The sequence below is a fragment of the Boleophthalmus pectinirostris genome, unplaced genomic scaffold (genome assembly GCF_026225935.1).
Source record: "Boleophthalmus pectinirostris isolate CB_2022bp ecotype Guang Dong unplaced genomic scaffold, ASM2622593v1 HiC_scaffold_1, whole genome shotgun sequence".
NCBI lineage: Eukaryota > Metazoa > Chordata > Actinopteri > Gobiiformes > Gobiidae > Boleophthalmus > Boleophthalmus pectinirostris.
The window spans coordinates 19679769-19692474 of record NW_026570970.1 but is presented as its reverse complement, the minus strand read 5'-3'; the positions used below and the strand labels follow the sequence as shown (position 1 = coordinate 19692474).

At 39.3% G+C, this 12706-nt stretch overlaps 1 protein-coding gene across 1 annotated transcript; it reads left to right on the top strand.

The window, feature by feature from the left end:
- The first annotated feature begins 3589 nt into the window (after positions 1-3589).
- dcbld2 (discoidin, CUB and LCCL domain containing 2) lies at positions 3590-12699 on the top strand. Its single transcript, XM_020936227.2, has 15 exons — positions 3590-3914; positions 5397-5618; positions 6223-6360; positions 6701-6752; positions 6828-6900; positions 8853-8986; positions 9065-9105; positions 9190-9387; positions 9472-9596; positions 10257-10404; positions 10490-10618; positions 10705-10798; positions 10879-10928; positions 11010-11144; positions 11253-12699. Exons 1-15 carry the CDS (start codon positions 3812-3814, stop codon positions 11591-11593), a joined length of 1983 nt encoding a protein of 660 aa, XP_020791886.1. The 5' UTR covers positions 3590-3811; the 3' UTR covers positions 11594-12699.
- Positions 12700-12706: the final 7 nt, after the last annotated feature.

Below are 12706 nucleotides of genomic sequence, written 5' to 3'. Positions count from 1 at the left end.
CAAGCTGTAAAACATATTTGACCAAAATAAACTTTTGTCCAGTGGACAAATTTAATTTCTTCTTTTGCCATTATTAAAAATTATACTTTCCAAATGGAGCAATGCAGTTTAATACCTTTAAATCACAACATTTGAAATGACTGAATACACTGCATTGTAAAAAATCCCTACTGGCATATCATATATACAGCTTAGAGATACAGTAGCTCAGTTGGCTCAGTGTTTATCCATTGATCTGAAAGTTGATTTGAACATAAATATTGGTAAAATGGTCACATCCACTGCCCCACAGATGAACGCTGTCATTGTGTCCTTGGGCAAGGAACTTAACCCACCTCGCCCCCAGTGTGTGCATGCACATGTGTGAATGGGTAAGTCGTTTCTTGATGTAGAAAAGTGCTACATAAAAAATGTGACCAATGTGACCACTTTTATTCGCCAAACACACAGTAGTCTAAGCACTTTCTTAGTGGAAAAGATGAACTGACAATTAACTGCTTGAACTCAATATTCCGCAATCAGCTTATTTGATCAGTCTTCTAAATTTAACATGTGTTCTGTTGTTTAACTTTATTTCAATGTTTCCCAAAAGAGCTGCTCATCTATCATTGATGAAAATAGAAAGTACTTTATTTTGCAAGCAAAAGCAAATAGAGTGTGTACAGACATCCCTGTGTGCAGAGTTATGTTCCATAGACTGTGCTCTGTCTCTGATGGGGAAGCAAAGGAAGGACATGTGTGGATGGTCCCACTGGGGGGAGCTGTGGTAATGACAACAACTGCACTGGACCACCTGAAATCACCTCCCAAAAGACCTGAACATTTACTTACATTTCTAGACAAATCTGGTGTCCTTCTACATCTCTAGATCCACAAATGCTCAAACTGTGCACAGAGGTGGTGATGGATGGGGGATCACACATACATCATTGTCCTTAGTGTATACAGTGGGACTCAGAACATAAACAGAAGAACTCAAGGAAAACACTGTGGAACATTAATCTTTGACATAGAGTAACCATCTGTAAAAGGCCCACTGCACCACTTCTGATAAATGCCATGTTAAAGCTGGTAGAATCAAAGGCCACATCAGAGCAAATAATTTATATAGTCAAAATTGGGAAATATCATATTGAATGTATACCAAATTTTGAATACAAATGTTCCATTAATAGAAACAGTCCAGTGTTTAACATAATTAAACCACTAGAGGGAGTCATACGATGCTGCAAGTCACTGCACCCAGCTCCAATGGGGGAAGTATGAAAGTACAAAAGTTCAAGTACTGTATCTGTCATCTGTCCAGTAATTATTACATTTTATAGTGTATGCTTTTTACTTTTACTTCACTACATTAGAACGCAGGTATCTGTACTTTTTTACTGGAGTGGAAAGTAAAGTAGTTTTCTTATTTTTCTTAGGAAAAATAAGAACTCAATTCATTTGTTTATGTTGAACACAATTTTACTATTACATTTTTAAACTGATATTTCAGTGCTTTTACTTACTTACTTTACTATATACTTTTATTTGAAGTGCATGTGACAGGTTAGACTACTCATTTCACTTCAACACATATAACATCATTAGATTTAAGATTTTACAAAGTATTTTGTGTAATCTTTTCTAGTTTCAAATTTTATAGGCCTAATTTTACTTCCAGGTTGGATACAATCAGCAGATATGACATGCATAGAGGCATGTTTCCTAGCAACTATAACATTAATAAGGGCCAAATAATTTTTGTTCATTGTCTAAATTGTCTAAATTAGCTATGATTTTACAATTTATTATTTTTTTATATACATATATATACACATATATATATATATATATATATATATATATATATATATATATATATATATATATATATATATATATAGGAGGCAGGGGCAGGAGTCTAAGCAGGGACTCCCAGACTTTCCTTAAACTTGGACAAACTTAGACAAATACACAAAGGATATTATTTGGACACAGTAGCTCACACATCACAATATAATACAACAATAAAGAGCAAAAACTATAAATGGTAATAATAAATTCTAAATAAGTAGAAAAAAGCTAGCAAGGGACAGTTGTGAAATAAGACATAATTATATAGATGTAAAATTACAAGTCAAAATAAAATATAAAGACAAGTAATAAAATATAAAATCACAGCCTTATACAAGACACTTCCTCCATCTCCTCAGGTGGGACCCAATGGCGTTCCCAGACAGGCAGAGTGGTGGTGGGCAGTGTGTCTTGAGTCTTCCCCAGGGCCTTCTGGGACATGCCTGGAACACCTTGTCCAGGAGGCGTCCAGAACAGATGCTCAAGCCTCAGCTGTCTCCTCTTGATGTGGTGGAGCACAGTTTATACTCCAAGCTCCGCCCCATGACTGAGCTTCTCACCCTATCTCTAAGGGAACGCCCAGCCAGCCTGTGGAGGAAACTCATTTCGACCGCTTGTTTCTTCACACAACAGTCTGGTGCAGCATCTTCAGTGATGTAGTTGTCTGTCAAACTCACATTCCATCCTTCCCTCACTAGTGAACAAAACCCCAAGATACTTGAGCTCCTCCACTTGAGCCAGGAACTCTCCACCCACCCAAAGAGGGCAAGCCACCTTATTTCTGTTCAAGAAACTTTTACTCAATTAACATAATAGGAACATTCTTACACAATGTCCAGCTTTCACAAGTTTGAAAAGGTAAATTGCTTTAACTAGAAATAAACAAAAAACAAAAAGAAGTTTAAGATTAAACTATTTATTTATGTCAACCTATTTTAGAAGTTCAGTAAAAGTGAATGAAATGACAGCCCTTTCACATGCATGAGAAAAAATATTAGGAAGCTAGTTTGTTTAGTCAAATAGGCTACAGTTGTCTGCAAGGACTACAGCACAATAGAAGTAGGGTATAGATACAGATAGAAATATTAAATAGTTGCATAATATATATAATGTATACTTTGTACACTGAGTGTATTGAAATTGAGTTTTGGTCGTAGGCATACTAAGTGGGATAATTATGGTCGTTTGTAGCGTGACTTCTGGATTTTGTATAATTTTGAGTAATACTGCCATCTAGTGTTAACACGAGTCATGCCTGCTTGCTACCTTTGCTCTTTCCTCACTACATGTTCAGGGTGTTAACTTCCATTGATTGGCCATTGGCTAGGTCTTCTTTTAGTCTGATTCCCACAAATATGTCAAATTATAATGTTTTAAATGTTTTAATATAATACATTGAAAATACGAATTGAATTACCAGGGACATTTTAGTACATTAGGTTTTCCCACCTAGAAAGATGTATAATCCTTCAGTCGTCCAGGTAGGATCCATAGCAAAAGAAACATTAAATCCTGTCAACTGTTTACTGAGTCTTTACTCAATACACTTTTGTCCAGAATATGTATTTTGCTATGTTTCCCATTTATGTTGTACAAGTTACAAATATTAAGTTAAGACCTAAATTGAGCGAACCTACAGGTGGATATGGATTAGAGACCTACACTGATGTTTGTCGGCCTTCTGCACTGTTTGTCCACCACTTGGGGGCCCGGGGCCCAGATTAGCTCAGGGAGGAGGGGCTTAGATGGAGGAAGTAGCTCTGGAGATGTGTGTGTTCACTTACCTCCATAGTGAGAGTGTCGCAAACCACTGGATTCAAGGAAAAGCTAAACGCTACGACACGGAAACCACGGGCTAAGGCGGCTTGTGGGTTTGCACTCGAGTTGTTGTTTTGGTATATTTTTATGTTTGGTTCAAGTTGAAGCGGTGTAGCCGGTGAGAAGCGAGCAGTATGCATTCAGACTGCAGGCTGCTATGGGCAGAGTGGTAATGGTGGGCAGGGGACCGACACGGGCCGGGGGTCTCGTCCTGTCGATTCTCATCATCTTCACCACGGAGGGCTGTCGGGCGCAGAAAGGTGGGTACGTCGCAGCTGCTGTGTCCACGGAAGCTCCCTTTAACCACTGGGACACGAGGTTGTGGTGGTGGTAAAGTGTGAGCAGGGTTGTTTAAAGGCCAGCAGTATTATCCACGGTACACCTCGCTTACATGGCTGCGCGTATTTACGTGGAGTTTAGGTTACAACGCACACCCTGGATCTTTTTGGTGAAGCTAAGCTTGACAAACCGGTTTTATGAAACTGAGATTGTGGACACATTACTTCCTGTGTTGTCTCACTCTTTGTTTAATTAACTAGTTTTCTTTGCAGTAAGGTTACTGTCTGATTGGTAACTTTCATCCACAAAACCGGTGTGCCCGTATTTTATAGTTTGTATACAAGCCACAGCGTGTCTGATTGACACACAGGCCCTTTTTTACAACCGATTTCTCAAGTGCCAACTTAACGCAAACATCTGTTGTTTTCTGAATTCATAGATGTACTGTATGTACCGAAACTCTTGAGTTTTAATTTGAAGGCGGCCAATCTCAGGTGGGCTTGGTGGGGGTGGGGTGCTGGGGGTACGCATAAACACGTGGGCATTTTGTCAGTCCCTGTAACACATTCCCCGTTAAAACTTCCTAACTCCTCTCAGTTGTTTCCACTGGTTTAACCTTTAGTCCAGAGGTTGTTTGGAGGTTTGGCTCTTCCTGAACACCACACAGTTGTTCTTTAACAATTGTCAGAGCAGAGGGAGAGAGAGAAAGAGAGAGAGAGCAGTTGTGTTTTTGTCCTGATCTTCTGGATCATGTCCACAGTGCAGCTCTTACATAACAGCAGACTCACAAAACATCCACTTTTTAACACCATGAAGCATGACTGTGGGGTGTTATCTGCCAAACCAGGCCATCATCTGTCTTTGCCTTTAAAACTGTAGACTCATGTAGCCGGTTTACTAAAGGCCACAGATTAAAAAGGACTGCAATGAGATTCATTCTGTATCAGGGCCTGTTTCCCAGACCTAATTGATTTTGTTTAGATGCTCAAATAACAGACTATATTTCAGAGATATAAAAATAATCAATTTACAGCAAGGTATTAATTTTAGAACATTGACAAAAAAAAAATTGCCTTCACTACTGTAACCTAAAGGTGCCAGTTATCCTATCTGCCACTGCCAGCCCCTTGTGGTTAACTTTCTGGATCTACTGGCATGTTTCATTTAATATAATTTAGTCCACACAGTGACAGAATGTAGAATCACATTCAGTTAGGAGTGGAGAGCAATAATGAATATCTTAATATTCAGTATCCCAATAACAAGATTCTGATAATATCATGTCAGTCCAACAGAAATGTATTAAAACGTGTTTTTAGGTGACGTTAACACATCAGGTAAATATAAAATTACTATGTAATTGCACACAAAAATTCAAGTTATTTTTAGTTTTAATCAGCCCTTTTTGTTGCATTTTGTATTCTGAATGTAAATGTAGGCTTTGTATTTGTTTTCTTGTCCAGGTGATGGCTGTGGTCCCAGCTTGCTTGGCCCCACCAGTGGGACTCTGTCCTCTCTGGGTTACCCTAGGACATACCCCAACAACACAGTGTGTGAGTGGGAGATCACAGTCCCTCGTGGGAACAGGATCCATTTTCGATTTGCTGAACTGGACATAGAAAACGACTGTCAGGTCAACTACCTCCGCCTTTACGATGGGATTGGACCTGACAGAAGTGAGATTGGTAAGAAAACCATATATACACTCTCTCACCTCAGGACTATGCCTATTTTGCATTACAACATTTACACTTTTATACTGTGAATGAAAATTGAAGTTGGCAAGACAACTACAATTACTAAACTTCAAGTGAGACTATAAACTCTTTTAATTTTATAAAAAAAAAAAAAAAGAATGCAAATGCTCAGAAAACTTATTGACTTGGGCTTAGACAAACTTTATTGGTTCAGGTTCAGAAAATCCAGTTTTGTTGTTAAAGAGCAGCATGTCCAAACTATGGCCTGGGGGCCAAATGCGGCCCTCAGACAAATTCTGCAAATTACCTTGCATCAACTAAAATATTTTTTTTATTGCAAGTTTTTTGAAAATTTACCTTGATAAAGCTAATAATTAATATTTACTGTGTGGTTTTAAGGATCTTAGCATGAATAAAGTCTGACCGCTCACTCTAATGTGTTAAACATGCATATATTTAAATTATTCACTGTACTGAGCAGCAGTCTACGGCCCTCGATCGGCCCTCTGCGTCATCTGTGTTTAGATATGTTGCCCTTGATGAAAAAATTTATTAAATTTTGATGTTTTCTATTGATCCTTTGGGGATGCAGCGAAGTACTGTGGTTCGGGGCTGAAGTTGGAGCAGCTCATTGAGTCCAGTGGTCACCAGGTGACAGTCCAGTTCATGAGTGGGACCCACCACAGAGGAAGAGGATTCTACCTGTCCTTCTCCCTTACAGAACACACTGGTGAGACCATTTGAGATTGAATTGTGAGATATATATTATATGTATAATTTTATGCAGTGCATCTAAATCAACCTAACTGAACAGCACATTTTACAAGATTGTTTTAGTCTATCTAGACAAGTCCATGCCATTATACAGTGCCTCTGTCCAGCACACATACTGTGTAATTTGACTTTGTGCGATTAAACTAAGATGCACCTTCTTACTGTTACTGCTGCACATTTTTGTTTTCACATCTAGCTTGTCCCAAGTGCAACAATTTAAAACCTAAATCTAGTGCGAATTAAGAGTGGATTTAGTACCTTAAAACAAGTCCTGACGCTTAGCTTTGCCTGTGCAGATCTAATCACCTGTTTGGACAAAGGAGCTGATTTCCCTGAGGCTGAGTTCAGGTAAATGTTGTTGCCCTTTGTTTGTGTTTGTGGCAGTGAAGAGATCTGAAGTTCATTGTTCTGTCTTTGTTATAGTAAATATTGTCCGGCGGGCTGCCTAACATCTAAAGAGGAGATTTCTGGAACTATACCAAATGGATATAGAGAAGTGAGTATCTTGTTGAAGCATGCCTACATCACTGTATTCTATATTGTATTCTCTTTATTGACAGGCAGATTCTCAATTGAAATTACATTAAATCTGACAAGGAGGTTAGTTTGCAGTTTTTGTTCTTTTTGTACCATTTGAAAATTCTTACTCCAGCCATAAGAGGTCAGAAAAGAAACGGAGAATGTGGATTTGTTGATATCATTTTGAACTAAGTTGTAGCTTAGTGGGCAGAACGTGTTATTTGAAACAAGATCTTACCATTGTCTGATAAGGCCGAGAGTTTGGACAAGTGCTTCTAATTTTATACTAAACCCACCACTATTTGCATTATTTTGATTTAAATGTTGCGATCTGTTTTGTGTAAACTCCCAAAGCTTAGATGACCTCATGACGCCTCCACTATGAGTTAGGTCATAGGCGGTGAGTCTCTTGTTGATGACCTCATGCTCAGAGCTTGGCGTTGTGGCCAGGAGAAGCAGAGGTGGCTGATGGGAGAAGAGGGAGGGGTGGACCGACCAAGCTGCCCCTCAGGCACATAGGAGGGGCAAGGTCAAGGGGTGAATGTGAGGTGAGATAATAATTTGGCTGAAAATAATAGGCAGCTAATGCAGTCCAGCTGCAAGAGGGCGCAGAAGTGAGCGACGTGCTGAGTGTGTGCGTTAGAAATGTCTCAAGATGGAGTGCGAATGAGAGGCTGTAGAAATACCAGGAAGCATGCCTAAGAAGTTGGCCAGTACAGAAAAATGTATTATAACCCTAACCAAACATAAGGACCTTCACTATACATACATATGAAATTGAATACAATAATCCAATATTGTATTTAATGAAAACAAATAATACAGCCGTAATGTTATAGATCTTCTTAAATGTAAGCAACAAAGGAAACGTATCTTGTTTTAGACATGCATCTTTTTGTGTACTACTTCGCTTGTGTAATGGTGCCCATGATTATTGCTCACACAATTTGTCATGTTGACTTCATCTTCTAAAATGTAAGAGGATTAAATTACCAAGAATTCCTGTCACAATGCAAACCTGTCCTTCCGAGTTCATGTTTGTGAGCATGTGGTTGGTGGTTGACGAGTGTAATATTTTCATTTTAGAATTAAAATCAAAACTTTGAATTATCAACATAAATCCCTTATTTAATTTATTTTCTGCCTTCTTCTTCATGTTCTGTAGCCTCATGTTAAATGCGACACAGTGGTTTGAGCGCACTAAGCTCTGTTTGTTTTGTGGTTTGGAACAGTGCTTTTTAGGATGTGGCTGGTGTTCTACAAACGTTTAAGAATCATGGGGCAAGTGTGGCTGACTCGGTACTCTGACCAGACTATGTGAATAATACAACATGCATGTATTCAGGCTTGTCACTTGGTGGGTCACCAGAGTTTTCTCACAATTGTGTCAGCTGTGAATTCCAGTGGGCCTTTTCCAGTAAAAACATTCCACCTCGGGCAGCAGCTGCTCTGGTGAGAGGCTGGTGGCCAGAGCAGAGTCAGGTTTGGTCTGTGCGTGATTTGATGGCAGGTTCAGAAAGCAGCGCAGCTGGTGGTGAATCATTATCAGTGCGCCTCATTATTTTGCTGTACAGAAGAGGAATATCGCTGTGATTCATCCGTTATTATTGTCTGTGTTCCTTGTCATCACACTGGACTGAATGTTCTCACCCAATTCACAAAATGATACTTTTGTGGTTATTTAAATTGTCCATGCCAGCCAGACTACATCATACATCTGCTCACATGTATAGACATAATCTCCTGTAGAAAAGGGTGTTGCCTGTTTACCACCAGACTAATAGCAGAGGAAAAAGTAAAGTCTTTTCTTGTGAGACTTCATTTTAATTACACTCATGGGATTGCCATCTTAAATCTTGCCTTTGGGTAATGTTGTATTCTGTCATTTTGCAATTAGGCATCTTAATTTTTACCTCCTTTGTCCTACAGTCGTCCCCCCTGTGCATAGCAGCCATCCACGCTGGAGTCGTGTCCAATGCTGTGGGAGGAAAGATCCATGTGGTCAGCAGCAAGGGCATCCCTCACTATGAGGGCACATTGGCCAACAATGTCACTTCCACTGGGTAAACCTTGATTAAGTGTTATTTATTCAATGGACCTCTCTAATATCTGATCATATCATTTTGCAACTGTCTTTGTAGGGGAACGTTATCAGACAGCCTCTTCACCTTCAAGACGAGTGGTACGTTTATTTATATTCACTTGTATTATCCAGCTATAAAATTGTATATAGTCTTTTGGCTAACTTTGTTTGAAACTCTGGCAGGCTGCTCGGGGACCTTAGGTTTGGGGACCAGTAGTGTAGCAGACAGCCAGTTCACTGCCTCATCTGTGTGGGAGTGGAATGGCAAATGGGCACCAACAGGGGCACGACTCAAAAGTGTGGGGCGACCCTGGGCACCTGCACACAATGACCAGCAGCAGTTTTTGCAGGTCGACCTCAAGAGGGAGAGAAACATTACAGGTACACAGACTTAATAAATCTAGTTAATACATTTCCATTACATTACATTCATCCTATGAATATCTATGTTCCTTTACTTTGCAGGCATAATCACCACTGGTTCCACTATGAGAGAATACCAATACTACGTATCAGCATACAGAGTTCTCTATAGTTATAATGGCCAGCAGTGGCAAAGCTACAGAGAAACCAACTCTACAAAAGACAAGGTAATATAAGCAGGAAATCAATACATCCTACTGACTACACTGTTACCTAATTGGCATTCACAGTTAGTTTGGTCTCATATTTGTAAAATTGGACAGAAATGTGTGTATAAATGATGTATAGAGACATATTGGAAGTGTCCATCGTAGCCATTATCCACTGAGTGATGTTTATGGCAGGAAATGAGGCAAGTTCTTGGGTGAGTTAAGTGCTGTGGTGGACAATTTAGGACACTGAGGCATTAATAATGAATGAATATGGATTTGCTGGAAAGGGTTGTCTGATGCTGTTCTTCTTCAGTCATTCTTTAGGTGTAGTAGATATTTCTAACTGGCAAAGCTGCATTGCACACAAAGTATCTTGTACACTGCAAATGCTACTGTCCTCCTACTATATCAAACATGCTTCTCACAATATTTTTATTATGTAATAATATTGTGCAATAAATACAATTTTAATGGCAACAGAATTATTAGCAGATCACAATGATCAACTTACGGGTTTTAATAGTTGAATTTTTTACATATAATATATATTATATATATATATATATATATATATATATATATATATATATATATATATATATATATGATGACGACGATGACGATGATGATGTGGGCCTTAGAAACATATTAGAGAAAATCTTTGTTTCAATACAGGTTTTTCAAGGCAATAACAATTTTCTGCATGAGGTGAGGAACAACTTTATTCCTCCAATAGAGGCCAGATTTCTAAGAATAAATCCGTTATTGTGGCACCAAAGAATTGCACTTAAGTTGGAGCTGTTTGGCTGCCCAATTCCCTCAGGTAAATTTTATAACTCTAATGGCTAATGAGTGAGCTTTCAAACTGTTCTGTTTTTGTTATGATCTGTTTGTATCTTGGTGTACAGTGAGGGCAGGGCCAAGAATGATGGCTCCCTTTCATCCAACCCCACGTTCCAAACGCCCCCCACGCCTTGGAGTAACTACAGCCACACCAGACATCCGAAACACCACTATGCCCCCACATTCAGAAAATGGTCTGTACAACATTATAAACATTATAGCTGCATCTTGTTGTGTGTTCCACTAATATACTTTAACTCAATTGTCTGTGTGGCTCTAGGTATGGCAATGATAGCAGTTCTGGTTCCCGTGCTGGCCATAATCCTTACTGGCCTTATTTTAACAGTGGTTTGTGCTTGTCACTGCAGAAACAGGTAATCCAAGTAAAAAGAATACTGCTAAAAAGGATGATGTACAATTGTTCACTATTACTCACTTGTAATTTTCTGGACAGAAAACAAAGTACTGATGGCACATATGATCTCCCTCATTGGGACCGCACAGGTATTTGATTGTGATGGATAGTTTTGCATGTTCTTGTTATACTTTGTATTCAATTACTAAACTTACATTTAACATCAACAGATTGGTGGAAAAGCATGAAACAGCTGTTGCCATCAAAGATGGTGGACACAGATGAGACTGTTCGGTACAGCAGCAGTGAGGTGGGCCGGCTAACAGGGAGGGGAGCGGTCCCCATTCTACATGCAGAACCAGCAGGTAACGTCCACATGTTTGTCCACATTTTGTTTTTAATTACGGTTTCAATTACATGGGCCCAAGCAGTTATGTTCTGCTACAATTTGATATTTCATTTATGCTTTGCAGAATATGCTCAGCCTTTGGTCAGTGGGGTTACAACTTTGGGTGCACGCTCCACTTTTAAACCGGATGAAGGCCCAGAACCAGGGTACTCCGATCCAGACCTGTATGACGCTCCCATGTCCCATCCCTATGCAGAGCCCTTGCCTGCCTCAGGCGCTGAGTATGCCACTCCCATTGTAGTAGACATGAGCAGCTTCATGGTACCCTCTTCCATGCTTACAAAGCCTGAAACTGCTAAACTGGGCCGCTCTGCCTACGATACGCCAAAGAATGTCACTGGACAGGTCACACCCACAGAGGACCTGACCTATCAGGTACCTCAGAACAGCACTCAGAAGAGCTGAAGGAGTGAGTCTTGATGCACATAGTCTTTCCTTGCTCCTCACTGCTGACTCGACACTATAGACTGAAATATGAGCTGCAGATGAGGAGGCAGAAACCCTCGAGTCTGAACTACCTGAACTTTAGGTTCACCTGGAGATGTCTGTATTCCCTAAATGAATGCGCTTGGCCATATGCTTGTGTAGTGCCATTACAGTCCTATCACTGAAACACAGATGAATGTGCTATGCCAGGTTTGAGACAATGTGAGAAAGAAATGAAAAATGAATGAATGAGGTGACTACTACATGTTCTGTGATTATTTTTTGTAATGTTAAACTGTGAGATTGTGTTGCTTTTCTGTCACATAGTGAACCAAGTTTAACAAAACCTACTACATTTGAACTCCCTCTTTTCACATGGTACGGTTCTTTAATGTCCAAAAGTATAACTTGAAAGCTTATGTATATTATAGAATATTCAATACACCAAACCTTTTAAAATCTACATATTTATTATTTTACATCCTGCTGATATAAAACAATCTCTCAACTGCCTTCAACTAAGATTGCACTGTTATAATGGGGATTCAGTCACCTATGTATTCCTTTCATACAACTCAAAGGCCAATCAGGCAGATCAGTCTTCCCAAGAATAGAAACTGCCTTTTTATAGACCAAATGTTGCCTTTTTCAGAACTTGCTGTGTGCCAACAGATCACAGAAGTCTTAATGGCCTCTTAAAGCATTACATCAGCAAACTGGACAATGGTACAGACAATAATATTGATACATTGCCACTGATAACGTTTGTGAATAGTCTCCTGAAAAGTCCTGAATGTGATTTTGTTGAGCGGCTGTGTTTTGTAATGTTTTTGTGTTTTGAAAGTCTGCTTTCTAACCTTTCCCATCATCAGTACTTAATGTGGACTTAAACTTTGATTGCATTCCTTCATGTCCTCTCCTGGTGTTGTCTTGACCAAAAATTTGTGCAGTAAAATGCCTTTTAGCTGTTTCCACATTAATGCTGAATCACACCAGTATTTCAAAGCACCAGTGTTCACTGGTCACTATGGGACTGTGCTATGTTCACACTGAGTGTAAATAGTAAAATAAAGATTTTAAACAAAGTTTCTT